At 60.1% G+C, this 20,466-nt stretch overlaps 1 protein-coding gene across 6 annotated transcripts in view; it reads left to right on the top strand.

Moving 5' to 3' along the window:
* Nucleotides 1-20,466, top strand: part of MPP2 (MAGUK p55 scaffold protein 2) — a 43,568-nt gene that overhangs the window by 18,251 nt on the left and 4,851 nt on the right. For 3 of the 6 annotated variants that reach the window (XM_005301944.4, XM_065577362.1, XM_005301942.5), the window contains 8 exons: nucleotides 1,986-2,104; nucleotides 6,106-6,258; nucleotides 7,707-7,856; nucleotides 9,613-9,840; nucleotides 17,319-17,450; nucleotides 17,981-18,086; nucleotides 18,429-18,497; nucleotides 18,651-18,812. In XM_005301944.4, coding sequence (XP_005302001.2) covers nucleotides 1,986-2,104; nucleotides 6,106-6,258; nucleotides 7,707-7,856; nucleotides 9,613-9,840; nucleotides 17,319-17,450; nucleotides 17,981-18,086; nucleotides 18,429-18,497; nucleotides 18,651-18,812 — 1,119 coding nt within the window. Of the gene's footprint in view, nucleotides 1-1,985; nucleotides 2,105-5,789; nucleotides 5,921-6,105; nucleotides 6,259-7,706; nucleotides 7,857-9,612; nucleotides 9,841-17,318; nucleotides 17,451-17,980; nucleotides 18,087-18,428; nucleotides 18,498-18,650; nucleotides 18,813-20,466 lie in introns of those variants that run through there. The other 3 variants (XM_042844491.2, XM_005301943.5, XM_024100764.3) reach the window with 2 other exon arrangements.

Genomic DNA, 20,466 nt, shown 5'->3' with positions numbered 1-20,466 from the left:
GATGTGTGCTTGGAGTCAAGGGGGTGTCCTGCCCTGATCCATCAGGGGCGGCGCAGCTTCCTACATTACCCTGTCCCTGGCATCCAGGCTCCTCCCAATCTTCAGTATATTTACCCTCCTCACATCCCTGTGAGCCAGGGCAGTGCAGTGCCGTGATCCCCGGGTCACGGATGGAGAACCGAGGCCCAGACAGACCGAGGGGACATCTATGTTGTCATTAGACGCTGTGGCTGGCTCGTGCCAGCTGACCCGGGCTCGCGGGGGCCAGGGTAAGGGGCTGTTCGGCTTGGAGATTGCCCTTTAGACACACCCTAGGTGACCTTCCCAAGGTCACGCAAGGAGTTTGTGTCAGAGCCAGCGCCTTAACCACTGGGCCATCCTTCCCCTCACTTTGCTCCCCCATTGGTGGAGATGGGCCTCACTCGAACCCCCCAGATCTGAACTATGGGGTCCAGTCCAAACTGTGCAGTCTGGACCTGCCTCCTTTCTGCTCCAATCTGAGACCAACTCTCTTTTCCCACCTGCCCCTGGAGCCCTGGAGCCAGTGCCGATAGCCTTAAAGGGACAGGATCCTGGGCGTGGCGGCATCTGTTCCTCGATTAGGGTCACTTCTCAGCAACCCGGGAGCGAGCCGGGCACGTGGGACAGGGCAGGAGGCCAGCTGAGTTGCATATGGCAGAACCTGCGGCTTGCTCGCCCTCCCCATCCGGAGTCTCCACCCTAGCCCATTTCTACAGCCACATCCATCTCCTGCCCTCCTGGGTGGTGCTGGGAAATTCTCGGTTGTTTGTTTCTTTAAGGGGAAAATGCACCTTTTCCTGCCGTCGCCTGTTACCAGTCGGGGTGGTGGTGGGAGAGTGGGGGATCTCATGGCTGCCTGGGTGATCAGCCATTTGCCTACAGAGAGGGGGCAGGGCAGGGCAGGGGGCAGTGGTGATGAAGTGGCTAATAGCCAGACTCAAATCGGCCCCGTTTTAGGGGGTTAGGGAGTGGCCTTTCTCCCAGGGGTCCCCAAGCAGGATGACTTTACTCTGACTGATCTCGGGGTCACGCTGATTGCCAGGTTTGGGGTCAGGAAGGAATTTTCCCCCTGGGCTGATTGGCTGGGACCTTGGAGTTTTTTGCCTTCAGCTCGGGGCGTGGGTCGCTTGCTAGGTTCATCTGGACGTCTCTCACCTAGTCAATTCCCTGTGGTTGCAGGGGGCTCGGACTCTGGTGGCCCCACAGGGTCTCCTGTTCTCTGCCTGGGGCTCACAACAGTTTAGTCTGCCGAGCGCTGGCTAAAGTGGAACTAAAGTCATTGGGCTCAGGGCATCTTTCTGGGTGACAATGGCCTGGAGTTTACAGGAGCTCAGACAAGATGACCTAATGATCCTTTCTGGCCTGAAACGACATACTCCTCATTGGCCCGAGGGTGTCTCAGAAGGACAGGGACCCTGGGGGGATGGGGGGGGGGGCGGGGGCTGTCACTGAGACCTCCCCATCCCTCATCCGTTTGCCAGCGCCCCGAGCAGCTCATTCCGGGCAGCTACGTGGCTGATTCTTCTCTAAAGATGGTCGCAGCTTGGGAGGGAGTGTGCCAGGCTGTGGGTGGGTGAATCCTGCTGGTAGGGTCTGGGTCAACTCTATGCCCTGGCAGAGGCAGGGGTAGGGGAGGATCCATCCGTAATCTCGTCCTCAGGGAGGGAATCTGTGGGCCGGGGGAAGATCAGACCCTGGGGGGTTTATGTGATGGGATCGGGTCAGGGGCAGCATAGGTCACCCGTCCGTTTGAGCGCTGGTTACCGCCCCGAGGCCGGGCACGCCGGCTGGCGGCAAAGGCCTCGATTGCATCTGCGTTGCCTTGTAGCCGTGCTTGACGTCCGCCCATGTGGCTTTTTCTTTTTCTTCTCCTCCTCCCTCCGTCTCTGCCCCTCTTCCTTGCGCTGGGATTCTCTTGCTTTCACCCTGCCCTCTTCTCCCCCACCCCCCCTTTCTTCCCCCAGCCATGCAGCAGGTGCTGGACAACCTAAGCGACCTGCCCAACTCCACCGGGGCGGCCGACCTGGATCTCATCTTCCTCCGCGGCATCATGGAGAGTCCAATAGTAAGATCCTTGGCTAAGGTACAGTCGCATGGGGTGGCCGGGGAAGGGGCAGCGGCTGAGTTTGAACCTGCTTTTCCGGATCGAGTGCAGCATCCCCTGTCCCCATCTTCCTGCCGCAGGCGTCTCTGGTACAAAGTCATCCCTGGTGTTCCCTGCCTGGCACCCCCATTTCCGTGGCTGGGCTGGGGTAGCTGCTACCAGGGCAGGCTCTTCTGGGTGTGGCTGGGAATGTGGGAGCAGCTGATGTCTGGCCTGGCCCCAGCTCTAGTTTTACTGCCCCCGCACTGGTATAGAGGGTCACCACCTCTGTGTCCTTGGGCTGCAGCTGGGCTCCCCCAGGTCCCTTGCCCAATCTCAAAGTGCACAGGTCTGGAACCGGGGGTCATGAGCGTGGGTGCGTGTGCAAGGCGTGTGCGCACGTGTGGCGTGTCAGCGTACGAGTTGATTGGGTGGGGGTGACGTGTGTGTAACTGGGAGAAGGTGGGTGGGAGACTCTGGGAGTAGGGGTGTGTGTGTGTGTGTGCCGACTGGTTACGCTTTGGTGCATGCTAGTTACATGGGTGGGTGGGTGTGCGCTCATGCCTGCCTGTACGTTGGCTCCTGTGTGTGTGTGTGTACGTGTGTATGCACATGGGTGCCCGCCTGTATGCTGGCTCCAGCCTGTGTGTTTGTGCACGCGCCTGTGTGCTGGCTCCAGTGTGTGGGTGTGAGTCTGTGTGTGACAATATTATTTTTAGTACCCGTCTGTGCATCGCTCCCCTGGGTGCCCAGGCAGCAACCTCCCACCCTGCCAGCCCCCGTCACTGGCACCGGCAGAGCGGGAGAGGACAGGCACCAATTCAAGCAGGCTAAAGATGGGCTGGATTGCCAGGCTGCTCCCGGGCTTGGGCTGCCAGGGTCCCGCTGGGGGCTGGGTGCCGAGCTTGGCAGGGGGCTGGCGATGCAGTGCCGGAGGCACACGCCCAGGGGGCTTGGGGCACTCAGGAGAGGGAGATTTCTGCTCCCTAGAAACCGTCCCCCCCCCCCGAACTCTTCATTCACCATTCCTCTGCCCAGACCACCCCCTGCCTCTCCCGGACGGCTAGTGTCTGGAGGAGGTGTGTGTGCCTGCCTGGATGCTGGCTTGTGTGTGTGTGTGTGTGCATACCCGCACTCTGTGTGTGTGTGTCCGCGTGTGCCTGCCTGGATGCTGGCTTGAGTGTGTGTGTGTGTGTCCGCATGTGCCTGCCTGGATGCTGGCTTGTGTGTGTGTGTGTGTGTGCATGCATATCGGCACTCTGTGTGTGTGTGTGTGTGTGTGTATTTGCCCGTGTGTGCCTGTCTGGATGCTGGCTTGAGTGTGTGTGTGTGTGTGCATACCAGCACTCTGTGTGTGTGTGTGCATACCAGCACTCTGTGTGTGTGTGTGTGTGTGTGTGTGTGTGTGCATACCAGCACTGTGTGTGTGCGTGCATACCAGCATTCTGTGTGTGTGTGTGTGTGTGTGTGCATACCAGCACTGTGTGTGTGTGCGTGCATACCAGCACTGTGTGTGTGTGTGTGTGTGTGTGCGTGCATACCAGCACTGTGTGTGTGTGTGTGTGTGCATGCATACCAGCACTCTGTGTGTGTGCATGCATACCAGCACTCTGTGTGTGTGTGTGTGTGTGTGTGTGTGTGCATACCAGCACTCTGTGTGTGTGTGTGTGTGCATGCATACCAGCACTGTGTGTGTGTGTGTGTGCATGCATACCAGCACTGTGTGTGTGTGTGTGTGTGTGTGTGTGTGCATGCATACCAGCACTCTGTGTGTGTGTGTGTGCATGCATACCAGCACTCTGTGTGTGTGTGTGTGTGCATACCAGCACTCTGTGTGTGCGTGTATACCAGCACTCTGTGTGTGTGTGTGTGTGTGTGTGCATACCAGCACTGTGTGTGTGTGCATGCATACCAGCACTCTGTGTGTGTGTGTGTGTGCATGCATACCAGCACTGTGTGTGTGTGCATGCATACCAGCACTCTGTGTGTGTGTGTGTGTGTGTGTGCATACCAGCACTCTGTGTGTGTGTGTGTGTGCGTGCATACCAGCACTCTGTGTGTGTGTGTGTGTGTGTGCATGCATACCAGCACTGTGTGTGTGTGCATGCATACCAGCACTCTGTGTGTGTGTGTGTGTGTGTGTGTGCATACCAGCACTCTGTGTGTGTGTGCATACCAGCACTGTGTGTGTGTGCATGCATACCAGCACTCTGTGTGTGTGTGTGTGTGCATGCATACCAGCACTCTGTGTGTGTGTGTGCGTGCATACCAGCACTGTGTGTGTGTGCATGCATACCAGCACTCTGTGTGTGTGTGTGTGTGTGTGCATACCAGCACTCTGTGTGTGTGTGTGTGTGCATACCAGCACTCTGTGTGTGCGTGCATACCAGCACTCTGTGTGTGTGTGTGTGTGTGTGCATACCAGCACTGTGTGTGTGTGCATGCATACCAGCACTCTGTGTGTGTGTGTGTGTGTGTGTGTGCGCGCGCATACCAGCACTCTGTGTGTGTGTGTGTGCGTGCATACCAGCACTCTGTGTGCGTGTGTGTGTGTGTGCATACCAGCACTGTGTGTGTGTGTGTGTGTGTGCATACCAGCACTCTGTGTGCGTGTGTGTGTGTGTGTGCATACCAGCACTGTGTGTGCATGCATACCAGCACTCTGTGTGTGTGTGTGTGTGTGTGCATGCATACCAGCACTCTGTGTGTGTGTGTGTGTGTGTGTGTGCATACCAGCACTCTGTGTGTGTGTGTGTGTGCATACCAGCACTCTGTGTGTGTGTGCATGCATACCAGCACTGTGTGTGTGTGCATGCATACCAGTACTCTGTGTGTGTGTGTGTGCATGCCAGCACTCTGTGTGTGTGTGTGTGCATGCCAGCACTCTGTGTGTGTGTGTGTGTGTGCATACCAGCACTCTGTGTGTGTGTGTGTGTGTGTGTGTGTGCATACCAGCACTGTGTGTGTGTGCATGCATACCAGCACTCTGTGTGTGTGTGTGTGTGTGTGTGCGCGCGCATACCAGCACTCTGTGTGTGTGTGTGTGTGTGCATACCAGCACTCTGTGTGTGTGTGTGTGTGTGTGTGCATACCAGCACTCTGTGTGTGTGTGTGTGTGTGCATACCAGCACTCTGTGTGTGTGTGTGTGTGCATACCAGCACTGTGTGTGTGTGTGTGCGCGCGCGCATACCAGCACTCTGTGTGTGTGTGTTTGTGTGTGTGCATACCAGCACTCTGTGTGTGTGTGCATACCAGCACTCTGTGTGTGTGTGTGTGTGTGTGTGCATACCAGCACTCTGTGTGTGTGTGCGTGCATACCAGCACTCTGTGTGTGTGTGTGTGTGTGCATACCAGCACTGTGTGTGTGTGCGTGCATACCAGCACTCTGTGTGCGTGTGTGTGTGCATGCATACCAGCACTCTGTGTGTGTGTGTGTGTGTGTGCATACCAGCACTCTGTGTGTGTGTGCATACCAGCACTCTGTGTGTGTGTGTGTGCGTGCATACCAGCACTGTGTGTGTGTGCGTGCATACCAGCACTCTGTGTGTGTGTGTGTGTGTGTGTGTGCATACCCAGCACTATAGGGCGAACAAGGAATACAGGGGGGGGGGGGGTGCATGCAAGATACCAGGAGACCTGATCAGCTGCTGTGACAGCTGGTGTGGCCGCGTGGCCGAGTCTCTGCGGATTCCCGCCCCCCCCTTTGCATTTTGCTGGGCTGGGTGGGGCTGGCCTCGCAGACGGGCACCTACCGCGCAGCTGGACGGGCCCCTTGCCCCCCGCCATCCTGTTGTTGCCTGGGAGCAGATGCTGGGGTATTAAGCACCATGTGATCGGACATCTGTGTCACAGGGCGGGGCGGGGGGCCTGGTTCGGCCTCACAAACTCCCCCGTCTCTTCCTTTCCGCGCAGGGCTCGGCGTCTGGGGCTTGCCAGCCGGGGGCTCCAGGCGGACGAGGTTAATGGGGGTTTGTTTGTGCTCTCTCATCCCCCGCTGCAGGCTCACGAGCGCCTGGAGGAGACCAAGCTGGAGGCCGTGAGGGACAATAACGTGGAGCTGGTGCAGGAGATCCTGCAGGACATCGCCCACGTCGCCGGGAGCAACAGCGCGGCCGCCGAGCTAGCAGGCATCCTGCAGGAGCCTCACTTCCAGGTGCCGCCGCGGGGCGCTGGGGGGGGCTGAGCATTCCCCTCTGGCTGCGTGCGTGGGGTGGGGGGTCTGGCTGGGATCTGGGGTGCGAGGGGGCTGGCCAGGGTCATGCCCCTCTGGCTGCGCGTGTGTGGCAGGGGGTCCAGCTGGGATCTGCAGGGCGGAGGGGATGCTGGCCAGGGTCACACCCCTCTGGCTGCGTGTGTGTGGCAGGGGGTCCGGCTGGGATCTGCAGGGCGGAGGGGATGCTGGCCAGGGTAACACCCCTCTGGCTGCGCGTGTGTGGCAGGGGGTCCGGCTGGGATCTGCAGGGCGGAGGGGATGCTGGCCAGGGTCACACCCCTCTGGCTGCGTGTGTGTGGCAGGGGGTCCAGCTGGGATCTGCAGGGCGGAGGGGATGCTGGCCAGGGTAACACCCCTCTGGCTGCGTGTGTGTGGCAGGGGGTCCGGCTGGGATCTGCAGGGCGGAGGGGATGCTGGCCAGGGTCACGCCCCTCTGGCTGCGTGTGTGTGGCGGGGGTCCGGCTGGGATCTGGGGGGTGGGAGGCTGGTCAGGGTCACGCCCCTCTGGCTGTGTACGGGGTGGGAGGGCTCTAGCTGGGATTTGGGTCATGCCATAGTCCAGACGATGTTGCTTTCAATGCTTTATCCTCTGGAAGGTGGTAGCGTGACGGGACCTGCTCCTGGGATCAGGGGCCAATTGGGCAAATAGCTCCCCAGAACCAGCCCCCGCCCCTGCCCTTGGGAGCTCCCGGTCTGGGCTTTAGACACTAGGTCGCAGTTGGATACACAGAGAAGGTGGGGTGCGAACAGCACAGACAGTGGGAGCAAAGCAGCCACAGGGTGGATATGGGATCTGGCAGGGAGCTGGTTTTGGCCTCATTAGCTAGAGTTTGACTGAGATCTGGTACGGATCTGGCCTGTGCCATGCGGCCTGGGATCTGGTCATGATCTAGACTCGTGTGCTGTATTGGCTGGGATCTGGTCTGAGCCACACAGGCTTGGATCCGGCTGGGATCTGGTCTGTACATGCAGGCTGGGATCTGGCTGGGATCTGGTCTCTGCCACACAGGCTTGGATCTGGCTGAGTTCTGGTCTGTGCCACACAGGCTGGGATCTGGCTGGGATCTGGTCTGTGCCACACAGGCTTGGATCCGGCTGGGATCTGGTCTGTGCCACACAGGCTGGGATCTGGCTGGGATCTCATCTGTGCCATGCAGGCTGGGATCTCGTCTGTGCCATGCAGGCTGGGATCTCGTCTGTGCCATGCAGGCTTGGAGCTGGCTGGGATCTGGTCTGTGCCACACAGGCTGGGATCTGGTCCATGCCGCGTGGGCTGGGATCCGGGGGAGATCCAGTCTGTTTCCTGTCTGCGCTCTGCGTGCAGTGGACAAAGCCCCTCCTCCCCTGCTAACATCCCTCCCTTTTCCCCCCTCACGCTGGGGTCTCAGTCTCTCCTGGAAACCCACGACTCGGTGGCCTCCAAGAGCTACGAGACGCCCCCACCCAGCCCCCTCCTGGATCCCATGTTCAACAACCAGCCGGTGCCGCCGGATGCCGTGCGCATGGTGGGGATCCGCAAGACGGCCGCAGAGCACCTGGTGAGCCTGGGGGGGGTGGCTGGGGTGGGGCTCCTGTCAGCCAGCCGGGTGCCCACGGGGAGCCTGGCAGGGGCGTGAACGTCCCACGGGAAGGATGGTTCTGATCATTACCAGCTCTCTAGTAACACAGGCTGCTCAGTGCAGGCCTGGCCCCCTTCCCCCCAGCTCTGTCTGCACAGCAGGCTGGGAAGGCCCCTCCGGGGTCAAGCCGCAGCCCCTTCCCCCACAGCGCCGGCTGCCATCCAGGCCTCCCTCCCCCCCCCAGCAGGGCATCAGTGCCGCTCTATTAATCGGTCTGTCCCACGCTTGGCAAGGCGCCGGAGCTCAGCATCGCCGCAGGGAGGGGAAGAGGAGGGTGTGTGTGGGGGAGGAGGCTGCGGGGATGGGTGTGTTTGTGTGTGTGGAAGAAGGGGTGTGTTTGTGTATGGGAAACGGGGGGGGGGTGTAGAGATGGGAGTGTTGGGGAGGAGGTGTGCGAGGATGGGGGTGTGTATGGGGAGAGGGATTGTGTGGGGACAGAGGTGTTGGGGGGCTGTGTGTGTGAGGGGAGGAGATGTGCAGGTGGGGGAATGGGATATGTGGGAGCATGGGGTGTGTGGGGATGGGGTGTAAGGGTGTGTGAGTGTGAGGGGAGGAGATGTGGGGATGGGGCATGTGGGTGTGTGAGTGTGAGGGGAGGAGATGTGTGGGGAGGATGTGTGGGGGGTTGAGTCTGAGGGGAGGAGGTGTGAGGATAGGGGTGTGTGGGGATGGGGTGTGCGAGTGTGAGGGGAGGAGATGTGGGGATGGGGCATGTGGGTGTGAGTGTGAGGGGAGGAGGTGTGGGGGGGTTGAGTCTGAGGGGAGGAGATGTGAGGATAGGGGTGTGTGGGGATGGGGTGTGTGAGTGTGTGAGTGTGAGGGGAGGAGATGTGAGGATAGGGGTGTGTGGGGATGGGGTGTGTGAGTGTGTGAGTGTGAGGGGAGGAGGTGTGGGGGGGGGCTGAGTCTGAGAGGAGGAGATGTGAGGATAGGGGTGTGTGGGGATGGGGTGTGTGAGTGTGAGGGGAGGAGGTGTGGGGGGGGCTGAGTCTGAGAGGAGGAGATGTGAGGATAGGGGTGTGTGGGGATGGGGTGTGTGAGTGTGAGGGGAGGAGGTGTGGGGGGGGGGCTGAGTCTGAGGGGAGGAGATGTGAGGATAGGGGTGTGTGGGGATGGGATGTGCGAGTGTGAGGGGAGGAGATGTGGGGATGGGGCATGTGGGTGTGTGTGTGTGAGGGGAGGAGGTGTGTGGGGGGGCTAAGTCTGAGGGGAGGAGATGTGAGGATAGGGGTGTGTGGGGATGGAAGGTCCCTTCCCAGAGTCTCCACCGTCACACAGAGTCGTTGCCTACCCCAGGGCCTGGGGGGCCAGCCCCCTTCTGCCCCCAGCCTTGTCTGGCTATGGGGTAACAGATGAATGGGCTTATCCTCCACTCATCAACCCCACTCCCCCTCCCTCCCCGTCTAGCTCAGCCCTCTCTTCCCCTCCCTCTCTCTTCTTCTGTTTTCTCCTCCTCCCCTCCCTCTTCCTCACTCCCCTCTTCCCCTCACCCTCTTTCACACCCTCCCGTCGGACACAGCTGGCTGGGGGGCTGGGCTGGGTGTCGCGGGGAGGCCATGGGGCAATGGGGTGCAGCGATGGGCCCAGCTGAGGCTCCAGGGCTCCCCATGATTCTCCGGGGGCCTGGCCATCGCAGGGCCAGGCTCTGAGGTGCGTGCCCCCCTTCCGCCCGCAGGGCGTGACCTTCCGGGTGGAGCGGGGCGAGCTGGTGGTCGCCCGCATCCTGCACGGCGGCATGATCGACCAGCAGGGCCTGCTGCACGTGGGCGACGTCATCAAGGAGGTGAACGGCAAGGAGGTGGGCAACGACCCCAAGGTGCTGCAGGAGATGCTGAAGAACGCCACCGGCAGCGTGGTTCTCAAGATCCTACCCAGTTACCAGGAGCCTCCCCTGCCCCGGCAGGTAGGGCCCCCGCTCGGGTATACGGGGGTGTGACGTTCCCCAGGGTGCGATCTGGGCTGCCGAATAGTGGTTCTCCGAACTGTTTGGTGAGCAGCCACTCCTGGCCCGTGACCACACAGCCTCCAGCGTGTGACGCGCTCCCTGCTAACCAGTACAGAGTGCTATTAGCCAGCCACTCATGCATTACACTGCAGAACACCAGCAGCTTCCCAGCCCCAGACTTGCCCCGAGAAATGTGCGTTCTCCACTGCCCGGTCCGCTCGCTGTGCAGAACAAACTCACACAAAGTCCGTCGTTTCGTCAAAGGAAAGCGATATGCCCACTTCTTGTTATCGTCCCCCAAAGACGCTGGTTTCGATAAAACAGTGAAACGAATCGATTAGCTGTAGAAAGACAGATTTTAAGTGATTGCAAGTCATGAGGCTTAAAAGTCAGAATCGGTTACAAAGCAAAATAAAAAGGGAACAATGCCATCTAACGTCTCAGCTTAGCAAGTGAAATGAGCTTAAAAGCAAAAGGGTTTTTCTCACCCAACGCTTACAGCAGTAGGCGCTGGTGGGACTCTGCCTAGCATAGTCCTTGATGGCATCAGCAGAGAGATGGTAAGAAGAAGAGTGAAGTCAGGTGTTTTCCTCTCTTTTCTATAATTCAATTTCATGTGCTAGAAACATCCTGGCTGAGTCACGGTGACATGCAGTCTGTTGTGGACGTGACGTTTGAACCGTCCCTATGATTGAATGTGAATTTCTTGTTTACCTCTTCCCCCCTCCCGCACCCCCGCTGGAGAATGGCTGCTTGAGTAGGTAATAGTGGGGGGCCAATGTGCCTTTGTCTCTGAAAAACTGGTCTGGGTCTGCATTTCTTTAACTTGGAGCACGTCAGAGTAATGTTATACAGTAGAATCTTATAACTTTGCCTGCTGTGTTGATACGCACATTTTACCAGAACAATAATGTTCAGCGGATTATGAGTTTTCAAATGCTTTGTACAACATTTATCATAGTCCTATGAAAGGGGTGAACATGGGGTGCAGGCTGTCACAGGGGTTTATGCATTGTACCTCCTCTTTATACCACCCTTCAGGTATATGAGCACTGCATCCCTTCTTTATACCACCCTGGGGTATATGGGGCTGCTGCACTGCACCCCCTCTTTATACCACCCCTGGGTACATGGGGCATATGCATGGCACCCCCTGTTTATAACCCCTCCTCGGGTGCCTGAGAAAAATGTGCTGCTGCACCTCATTATAAATCTCCATGTGCCTACCCTTCTCTGGTCCTCCTCCCGACCCCGGTCTGCCCCCAGCCGGGGAGCGTTCCACGAGAAGGCCAGCAGGGAATTTGTGTGGGGACGCCTTGGGCAGGGAACTGGAAGAATTTAATAAGCAGCTGTCAGCTCAAATGTGCTCAGTGGCTTAATAGAGCTGGACCAAGTTTGGCCCTGGCGCCGGCCTCTCCTGCCTTCCCCGGCTGCAGGGGCCTCTGGATAAACCCAGGGGAGGGGCCAACAGCCGGCTGGATTCTCCTTGGGGTGGGGGCTGGGCTCTCTTTCAGGGAATGGGGGGGCTTGGTGACACCCCAGTGACAGCTCAGGGCCCGGTGTTCTGGCCTGTCTGAGCCAAAACTTCCCATCACCTGCTCCCTCCGTCCCAGGCCTCTCGGGTGCCGTGGGCTTGGGTCTGCTCTGGGAGGTGGGGAGGATAGGTGTGCAGGGGTGTGACTGCTAGTGTGTTTGGGGTGTGCTCCCCCTGGCACGTGTGTTGCCTATTGGCTCACAAATCTAGGTACACGCTAGCTCTGTGACCTGGGACAGTCCCTCCCCCACTCTGTGCCTCAGTTTCACCATGTGTAACAGGGAGATGACGATACATATGCAGGGGTGTGTGTGTGGTATATAGATAGGTCTGTGTGTGTAGTATAGATGTGGGCCTGTGTGTGTGCATGTGTGTAGTTGTGTAGTACATATGCAGGTGCGTGTGTGTGTATCTGTGTGTATATATAGGCGGCCATGTGTGCAGCTGTGTGGTATATATGTGGGCTCTGTGTGTGTGTGTCTGTTTGTTATACGCAGGCCTGTGTGTGTAGCTGTGTAGTATATATGAAGGTGTGTATGTGAGTGTAATATGCAGGCCTTTATGTGGTTGTGTGTGCAGTTGTGTGTGTAGTATATATGAAGGCACACGTGTGTGTGTGTGTGTGTGTGTGTGTGTGTGTGTACTATGCAGGCCTGTATGTGGTTTTGAGTGTAGCTGTGGAGTATATATGAAAGCATGTGTGTGTTTCCTTGCTGGTTGTCGCTGTCCCCTCTGTCTGTACTGGATTTGGTGGCAGATAATCCCATCAGTGGCGGGTGTGTGTGTGTTTACCTCTCTAATCCCCAGCTCTCCTCACATGCCCCAGGAGAATTTCCTTGTCCCCGCAGCTCCGATGACCCCTCCCTTCCTGGCCATGCTCCTGCCAAGGTGGGCTGTGGGCTCTGCCCATGTGACAGCCACAGGGCTGGGGGTGGGGGGGGTTGGCTGGTGCTGGGATCAAACCCCACGGAAGACAGTGAGAACCACTGACCCAGACCAGCTAACACCTGTTCAAACTACAGCTGCCTTCACTGTGCACTAGGGCCCTGTCTACACTCCAGGCTTCTGCCGGCATAGCTGTGTCGCTCAGAGGTGGGAAGAGGTGTGATCCCTGACCGGTACCGCCGTGCTGGCACAAAGCCCTAGTGTAGACAAAACACAGAGTGCTCTCCGCAGTTCAGAGAGGTGAACGGAAGAACTCCTCCCATCAGCGTGGGCTAGGGGGCTATGCCGGCGTAGGCTCTGTCGTGTAGACAGTGCCACTATAGCTGCATCCACACCAGGAGTGCTTTGCTGGGAGCGTACACCGGGAGTCCCAGACTCTGCTAGTGTAGACCTAGACTAGGATTTTAAGAGGTGTTGGCGAATGCATATTAGCAAGCCACCCCTTTCTCCAGTGTGGACAAGCTCTTGGGCTTCACCATGACCAGCCAAGATGAGTTTTAAACCCCTCTCTGCCCTAGCGGCTAAGGTTCGATTTAACAATTAACACCTTTGAGCTCCCAGAGGCGCTAACCCCCTGTTTTCTCCGAGTGGGCCGGGCTGCTGGATCTGGGAGGTGCTGGGGACGCTGCAGGGACTGGGGTCGTGATAAAAGCTCAGACAGACAGACGGGAAGTTAGTGGGCGGGCAGGTGTGTGAAGAGAAAGAGGGCACTTCGGATGAGCTGATACGGCTGTTGCTGGCTGGGAGCTGGGGGAAAAGGGATGGATGATCATCCCCTTTGTGGAATGAAAGAGGATTATCTCTCAGCAATAAATATTAGAAGAGATGTCCAATAAATAGAAACAGGGAGGGAGGTGCATGAAACATAGCCGGGCAGGGGCCTGTGGCTGGCAGCCAGCTGTGGAGCTGAGACAACGTTCTCTGCCGCACCAGGATGAGCATTCGTTGGCACTGAGGTGCCCACTGAATACCCGCTGTGTTTTTGGGCTGCACACACGACTCAAAAATATTATTTCTCTGACAGCTGCATTTAGGGATCCCAGCTGAGATCAGGGCCTCGCTGTGCTGGGCAGCAGTGTTGCCAGCTGCAATAGTTGGTGTTTTTTTCTCAAAGCTCCAGGTCCTGGAGTCAGGGGATTATGTGAGGATCTTGGCTGGCCCCTCCTGCCGCACGGTTGGCTGCAGCCACGCTGCTATTTCCAGCCCACGAGCTCGCTCAATGCCAGCATGGGGATGTCTGCCCAAGTTGGAAATGACACTCCGGCTGCAGGGTAGACGTCCCCTGAGAGAGCCAGCGGGCTGGGTGGGAAAGGTGTGGCCCTGCTCGGCCCTGATTCACGCCCTCTGCGATCCTGTGGGCTTTGCACTGGGCCAACTCCAGCCCCAGTGTCAGGAACTGCAGCCAGCTCTGCTCCGTGACCCCGGCTCTGCACCCAGCCCGGGGCTGCCCCGGGAACCATGTGGCATATGTCTGGGCAGGGCTGGGCCCAACGTGTCACTGAAAGGGTTCCAGAGGCGCTGAGCGCCCCCCCCCCCCCCCCGCTCCCATTGCACAGGCTGCATGGCCTCGCCTGGGTGGTGGCCGCAGGAAGTGCTATCCAGGTGGGGGAAACTGAGGCACGTGCGCGTGTGTGTGTGAGACTTGCTCAGAGTCACACCAGGAGTCATGGCAGGCCTGGGAATAGAGCCCAGCTGTTATCAGCACAGCAGGGGAGGAATTTAAGGGGTTGCTGAGGAAGGCATGGTGGTGGCGGTGGACAATACATTTAAGGGGTGGGCAGAGCAGGCGTGGCAGGGGGTTGAATTTGGGGTTGGCTGGGGTAGGCACAGTGTGTGAGGGGGAGAGATTTAGGGGGATCAGGGCCTGTTCCTCCAGGCAGCTCATCTTCCCTTCTAGCCTGTATCCAAGACATTGTCCCAGCGCTGCCTGCCCCACCCCACTCCAGCCTGCTCGCCTGGCCCCTGCCAGCCAATGCCTGGCAGGAACGGAGCTGGGGTGGAGGGCATGAGGGCAGAGCTGCGCGATGCAGACAGGAGCACACGTCACCTGCCTTTGACTCTCTGGACACGTTTCTCTCCCCCCGCCCCCGGCTGAGGACAAAGGGGGGCCTGTCAGCCGGCCCTGGCATCTGCTCCCTCAGCGTCATACGTTGCGGGGCCTGGGCACCGGAAGGCACCTGGCAGCGAGGGGCGAGCGGGAGATGGACTGAGCTCCGGCCCCCGTGTCTCCATTTGCTATTTGGAGCTTGTCTCGGCTTGTTACCTCACAGCGGAGAGCAGGGCAGAGTCCTCCCCCATCTTCCCCAGCCCCCCCCCGTTCCAGCGGGGCCCCCCCAACCACCCCCTCCAGCCCTGCTCCAGGCGGGGCCCGCCCAACCACCCCCTCCACCCCTACTTCCAATGGGACTCCCCCAGTCCCCCTCCACATCTCCCTGTGGGGCCCCCCCTTTACCCCTGATCCAGGCAGGCCCCCCCAGCCACCCCCTCCACCCCTACTTCCAATGGGACTCCCCCAGTCCTCCTCCACATCTCCCTGTGGGGGCCCCCCCTTTACTCCTGATCCAGGCAGGCCCCCCCCATCCACCCCCTCCACCCCTACTCCCAATGGGACTCCCCCGGTCTCCCTTCACATTTGCTCCCTGTGGGCCCCCCTTCACCCCTGATCCTGGAGGGGCTCCCCAGCCCCCCCTTAACCCCTGATCCAGGTGGGGCCCCCCCAGCCACCCCCTCCACTCCTACTCCCGATGGGGCTCCCCCGGTCCCCCTTCACATTTGCTCTCCGTGGGGGCCCCCCCTCGGCCGCTGCTCCCGGCGGGGCAAGCTCAGGAATCAGTTCCGCTTGGCTTTCGCCTGTCCAAGGTTTTCTTTGCAGCCATAACAGCTAGACTGAGACAGGGCCGCCCAGAGGGGGAGGCAAGTGGAGCAATTTGCCCTAGGCCCCGCAGGGGCCCCCACGAGAGTTTTTCGGGGCCCCTGGAGCGGGGTCCTTCACTCGCTCTGGGGGCCCCGGAAAACTCTCGCGGGGCCTGGGCCCCCGGAGCTTCTTCTGCTCTGGGTCTTTGGCGGCAGTTCGGCGGTGGGGGGTCCTTCTGCTCCGGGACCTGCCGCCGAAGGGTTCGGCAGCAATTCGGCGACGGGGGCCCCCTGCCGCCGAAGACCCCAGGCCCCCTGAATCCTCTGGGCGGCCCTGGACTGAGACTCTTTGTTATCAATAGCTGAGAGTCTGGGGAGCGATGGAGGGGCCCGGCTGGGCCCGCACATGGGGAGTTGACGGAGGCTTTACCCTGAGGTCTGTCCTAGGTATCTAGATGGACACTGTGGGCCCAAGGCGTTACTGTAACCCAGTCACTGCCCAACATCAAACAGCGTCAGACTCGGACAGGGTTTGGTGTACCAAGACATCAGCCGGCCAGTCCCAGGGCGAACCCCCGCTGGAAACCCTGGGCCCCCTTTAGCAAAGGTGCAGAAAAGAAGTATTTGAAGAGTAAGGTTTGAAGTCAGGCTTTCATTGTGACACCCTCCAGCGTTCCCTCGAGCTGGGGAGAGTCTACCCCAGGTCCGACAGTCTCCTGGACGGTGTTCAAGGTGGTGATTAGCGTCCCGTGCGGGGCCAACAGGAGAAGTTGGTGGGGATGGGCTGGATAAAATCCGCTCCCCTTTCTCAGATGACAAGCCGAGACAAACACAAAAGGAGAGAGGAACGCACAGCAAAGCTGGAAAATGCAGCTTCTCTCTGTGGGGTCGACTTCACTTGCAACCTCATGACTGGAGAAAAACCCGGTACGAGGCCTGGCCAGGTGCTACGAGGCCTGGCACGCTTGTAGCCATGTGGGGCTGTTTAGGGCATTGCTTTTCTGATCACAGCAGCGCAGTCTTGGCTGGCTAAGCCAATCTCTTATGAGAGAGGGAGCGGTGGGTGGACTATCTCACCCCCTCATTATTGGGTCCACCAATTAGGCCTCATATCCGACACCCCGATTTTGGGTCACTGATTTCTGGTCCTCGGCTCCTCTCGTGTACCAGGCATAACCGTGACCCCGTCGTTGAGTGAGAGCCGGAGGCTGTTTCATCCGGTCTAAGTCGGTGTGTCTCTCCCAGCTCTGTTCCTTGGGCTGGGTCAGGGGTTCTCAAACTTCATTGCACCGCGACCCCTTTCTGACAACCAAAATTACTACAAGACCCCAGGAAGGGGAACTGAAGCCTGAGACCCCCGCTTTGGGGGGGCCCCGAAGTTTGAGGGCTTCAGCCATAGGCGCCAACTCCGTGGGTGCTGTGAGGCTCCGCATCCACTGGCAGCCAAGCTCCCCCCGCCTTGCCTCCTTCTCCTCCCCCTCCCTCTCAGCGCTTCCTGCCCCCCCCCCCCGCCGCCTAACAGCTGTTTGGCGGCGCTTAGGACTTTCTGGGAGGGAGGGGGAGGAGGCAGAGAAGAGGGAGGGCATGGGCGGGAACTTGGGGGAAGGGGGTGGAGTGGGGGCAGGGCTGGGGTGGGAAAAGGCGGGGTGGGGAGGGGACTTTGGGGAAGGGGTGGAATGGGGGTGGTACGGGAAGAGGTGGGGCTGGGGCAGGGCGAGGGGATGGGTCGAGCACCCACTGGGAAGATGGGAAGTCGGTGCCTACGGCTTCAGCCCTGGGCGGTGGGTCTTGGATTTTGGCTTCAGCCCTGGGCCCCAGCAAGTTTAACAGCAGCCCTGGTGACCCCATTACAACAGGGCCCCGACCCACAGTCTGAGACCCGCTGGTCTCTGTCACGCGCTTTCCCTGGCTTTTCACAGCAGAGCTCACAAGCAGGGCCGGTTGTCACAGCCGCTCCCGGCTCCAACCCGTCCCAGGGAGTGGGGAAATGGATTTCCAGGTGCTCGGCCCAGCCCAGCGGGGCCTGGATTTTCCAAAGAGCTCGGCCCCTCTGCTCTCCCTGCCTGGGGCTGACCCCCCCCCCCCCGCCCCGCTCTCCCCGTAGGTGTTTGTGAAGTCCCACTTTGACTACGACCCGGCCAGCGATAACCTCATCCCCTGCAAGGAGGCAGGGTTAAAATTCACGGCCGGGGACCTGCTGCAGATCGTCAACCAGGACGACCCCAACTGGTGGCAGGTGAGGACCGCCGGGTGGTCCCGAATCCCCCACCGCTTGGTGTGACTGGGTACTGCCTTGCACCCTGGGATGGCTTGGATGGGAGGGACGGGTTACGGAGGTGGGGAGAGTCATGCCACATGGAACACCCCCCATCCCCAAGGCACGGAGGGGCTGACGAGGGGACCCCATGGTCATTGCTGGTTTGATCGAGGGATGGCGCTGAGGGCGGCCATGGAGCTCAACAGCAGCCGTATGGAGGGTGAGGGTTTGGGGATGGGGGCTGTGGGTGGGTGGGGCTCCCTGGAAGGGAGCTGTGGGTGGCCCCAGGGCGGGGGAGGGAGGCTGTGGTGATGGGGCTGTGGGTCGCCCCTGGAGGGGGTTGGAAATTGGGCTGTGGGTGGCCCTAGGGCAGGGGTGCTCCAGAGGGTGGAGGCCCTGGTGGGCCCCCGGCATGGGGCTCTGGGGGTGGGGCCCGTAAGGGGCCCCCGTATGATGGGTGGTGGCTGTGGGGACCCTGGCTGGCTCACCATGCCCGGGTGCCGTTTCAGGCCTGCCACGTGGAGGGCGGCAGCGCCGGCCTCATCCCAAGCCAGCTGCTGGAGGAGAAGCGGAAGGCGTTTGTGAAGCGCGACCTCGAAGTCCCCCCCACATCCGGTAGGAGGCGCCCAGGGATGCCCCAGGCCAGCCCCAGTGCACGCAGGGCCCTGCTCCCCATCCCCAGAATGCTGCGGGGGTGCCCTGCTGCCCAAACCCTCCCTGTCTCCTACGGCAGGGCCCTGAGCCAGGCCAGCGCCCAGCCTGGTGCCCAGTGCCCGCAGGGGGGTGATGAGCCCCCACAAACCCTGGCTGCTTCCTAGGGGTTTGCAGTGGCACTGCCCTGACACCCCAAACCCGGGGAATATCTCCAGCCAGGCCAGCACCCCGATCCTTGCTGGGGTTGTCTGTGGCAGCATCTGCTTCCCGCCGGGCTGAACGAGTCCGTTCTGCTCTCCGCAGGTGCCCTGTGCGGCAGCATCAGCGGGAAGAAGAAGAAGAGGATGATGTACCTGACCACGAAAAATGCAGGTGAGGGCCCCAGGCTGCCCACGCCCTGGGCGGGCTTCCCCCTCCTCCTGCCTCCTAGTCCGGATCTTGCTCCGAATCCCAAAATTATCCTTCCCCCTTCCACTGCATGCTGCCCCGTCCCCCGACCGGTGCTGACTGTTTTCTCCTGCCCAGAGTTTGACCGGCACGAGCTGCTGATCTACGAGGAGGTGGCCCGCATGCCCCCGTTCCGCAGGAAAACCCTGGTGCTGATCGGGGCCCAGGGCGTCGGGCGGCGCAGCCTGAAGAACAAGCTCATCATGTCGGACCAGGCGCGCTACGGGACCACCATCCCGTGTGAGTAAAGACTGCCTCCCCCACCCCTGCCGGGAGCAGGGGAGGGGCGCTCTGCCCCCTGGAGCCAGTGCTAACCCTGATCTCTTTTCCCTAATCTGACCCCTGCTCCAGAGGGGGCTGGTGCTGAGTGTGATGCGTGGCCTGGCCTCATGTGACTTGCGCCCCTGGGTCCTCTTAGCGTGCCCTGCGGCCGGCCGGTGTGGGCATCCCTTCCCCACGCACGGCCGGCCCTTGGGGGATGCACTCGGAGGTTTGGAATGAAGGCGCCCGGAGCACCGGGCAGGGCAGCTGTCAGACCCTGGGGACGAAAAGCCCCTGCCCCGTCCTTCAGCACAGGGTCTGGAGAGCCAGCCAGGCAGACTGACGCTGGCCCAGGGCCTGGCTAGGAGCCAGGACAGCGTGTCCTGCACAGCAAGGTTTTTCCAGCCCTCCAGGCTCATCGGAATTGGCTTGCCGCTGTGCCACTGCTTGTGGGTGTGATGGGCATGGGCGGGGGGGTCCTATGGAGAATCGCCTGGGAGGTGAGGGCTCAGGTAGGCCTGTTTGTAATGGAGCAGCACCCCATGGTGGGGAAAAGTCCACCCTGCACCTCATCTGCCTTCCATCTACATCCCTGGGCTCTGTGGCAGGAGGCTGTGTGAGGTGAGATGTTTTTATTTAATATGGAGATATACCTATCTCATAGAGCTGGAAGGGACCTTGAAAGGTCATTGAGTCCAGCCCTCTGCCTTCACTAGCAGGACCAAGTACCATCCCTGACAGATTTTTGCCCTAGATTCCTAAATGGCCCCCTCAAGGATTGAACTCACAACCCTGGGTTTAGCAGGCCAATGCGCAAACCACTGAGCTATCCCTCTGTAACTGAGCCAGGATGTGTGTGTGCTAAATAAGGATGAAACCAGAGTCAGACCGAATCTGATCCCGAACACTGAACCGTAGAGAGATCTGGTTGGTTAATCACCCCCCCCACCCTGTCCTCCCAGCCCCCATGTGCCCATGGAACGGAGTCTCTGAGTCGGCCGGCTCTGGTGCCAGTCCCGGCCTGAACAAGGGAAGCAGGCCGTGCTGAGACTGCAAATGAGGGTGGCCGGGCCCGAGGGGGATCCAAGAAGCAGCCAGATACTTGGCAGGTTGCTGACCCGATCTCCAAACCCTCTGCCTGTTGTCATTGGAGGGGTGGGGGCATGATACCTCCCCCGTCGCAGGCAGGCCATGAATCCTCCACTTGTGGAACGTGGGGTGCATCTGCTGCCAGATGGGCTGCAGGCGACAAAGTCCCCCAAGAGGGGTGCAGTGGGACGGGCCGCTCCCCGGAAGTGCTTTGAAATCCAGCGAGCTGTCCCTGAGATCGCAAGGCAGGACTTGGCGGCTTCCGACCCTGTCACGCCGTTCAGCCAGGTGGCAGCTAGATCTACCGTTTCCCAAAGTTTGGGGGTGTTTGGGCGTGTGGTTCTGGCTCAGCCCAGTGTAGGGAGACGGAGCAGCCGCACAGCGAGGGCTGGGGACTGGTTCCCAAGTTTTGGATGACGATTTTGATTCAAGCTGATCCCCCGGCTTGATCCCAGAGTTGGGGGGTGTCTGGAGCTGGGCTTCTGGTTCTGCCCATTACAGGGAGGGTCCCAGGGCGTGGCACTGGCTCTCTGGGTTCCCGGAG

This window comes from Chrysemys picta, chromosome 24 (genome assembly GCF_011386835.1).
Source record: "Chrysemys picta bellii isolate R12L10 chromosome 24, ASM1138683v2, whole genome shotgun sequence".
NCBI classification, from domain to species: Eukaryota; Metazoa; Chordata; order Testudines; family Emydidae; genus Chrysemys; species Chrysemys picta.
The sequence above is the reverse complement of the archived record's forward strand: the minus strand, read 5'-3'. Positions and strand labels throughout refer to the sequence as shown.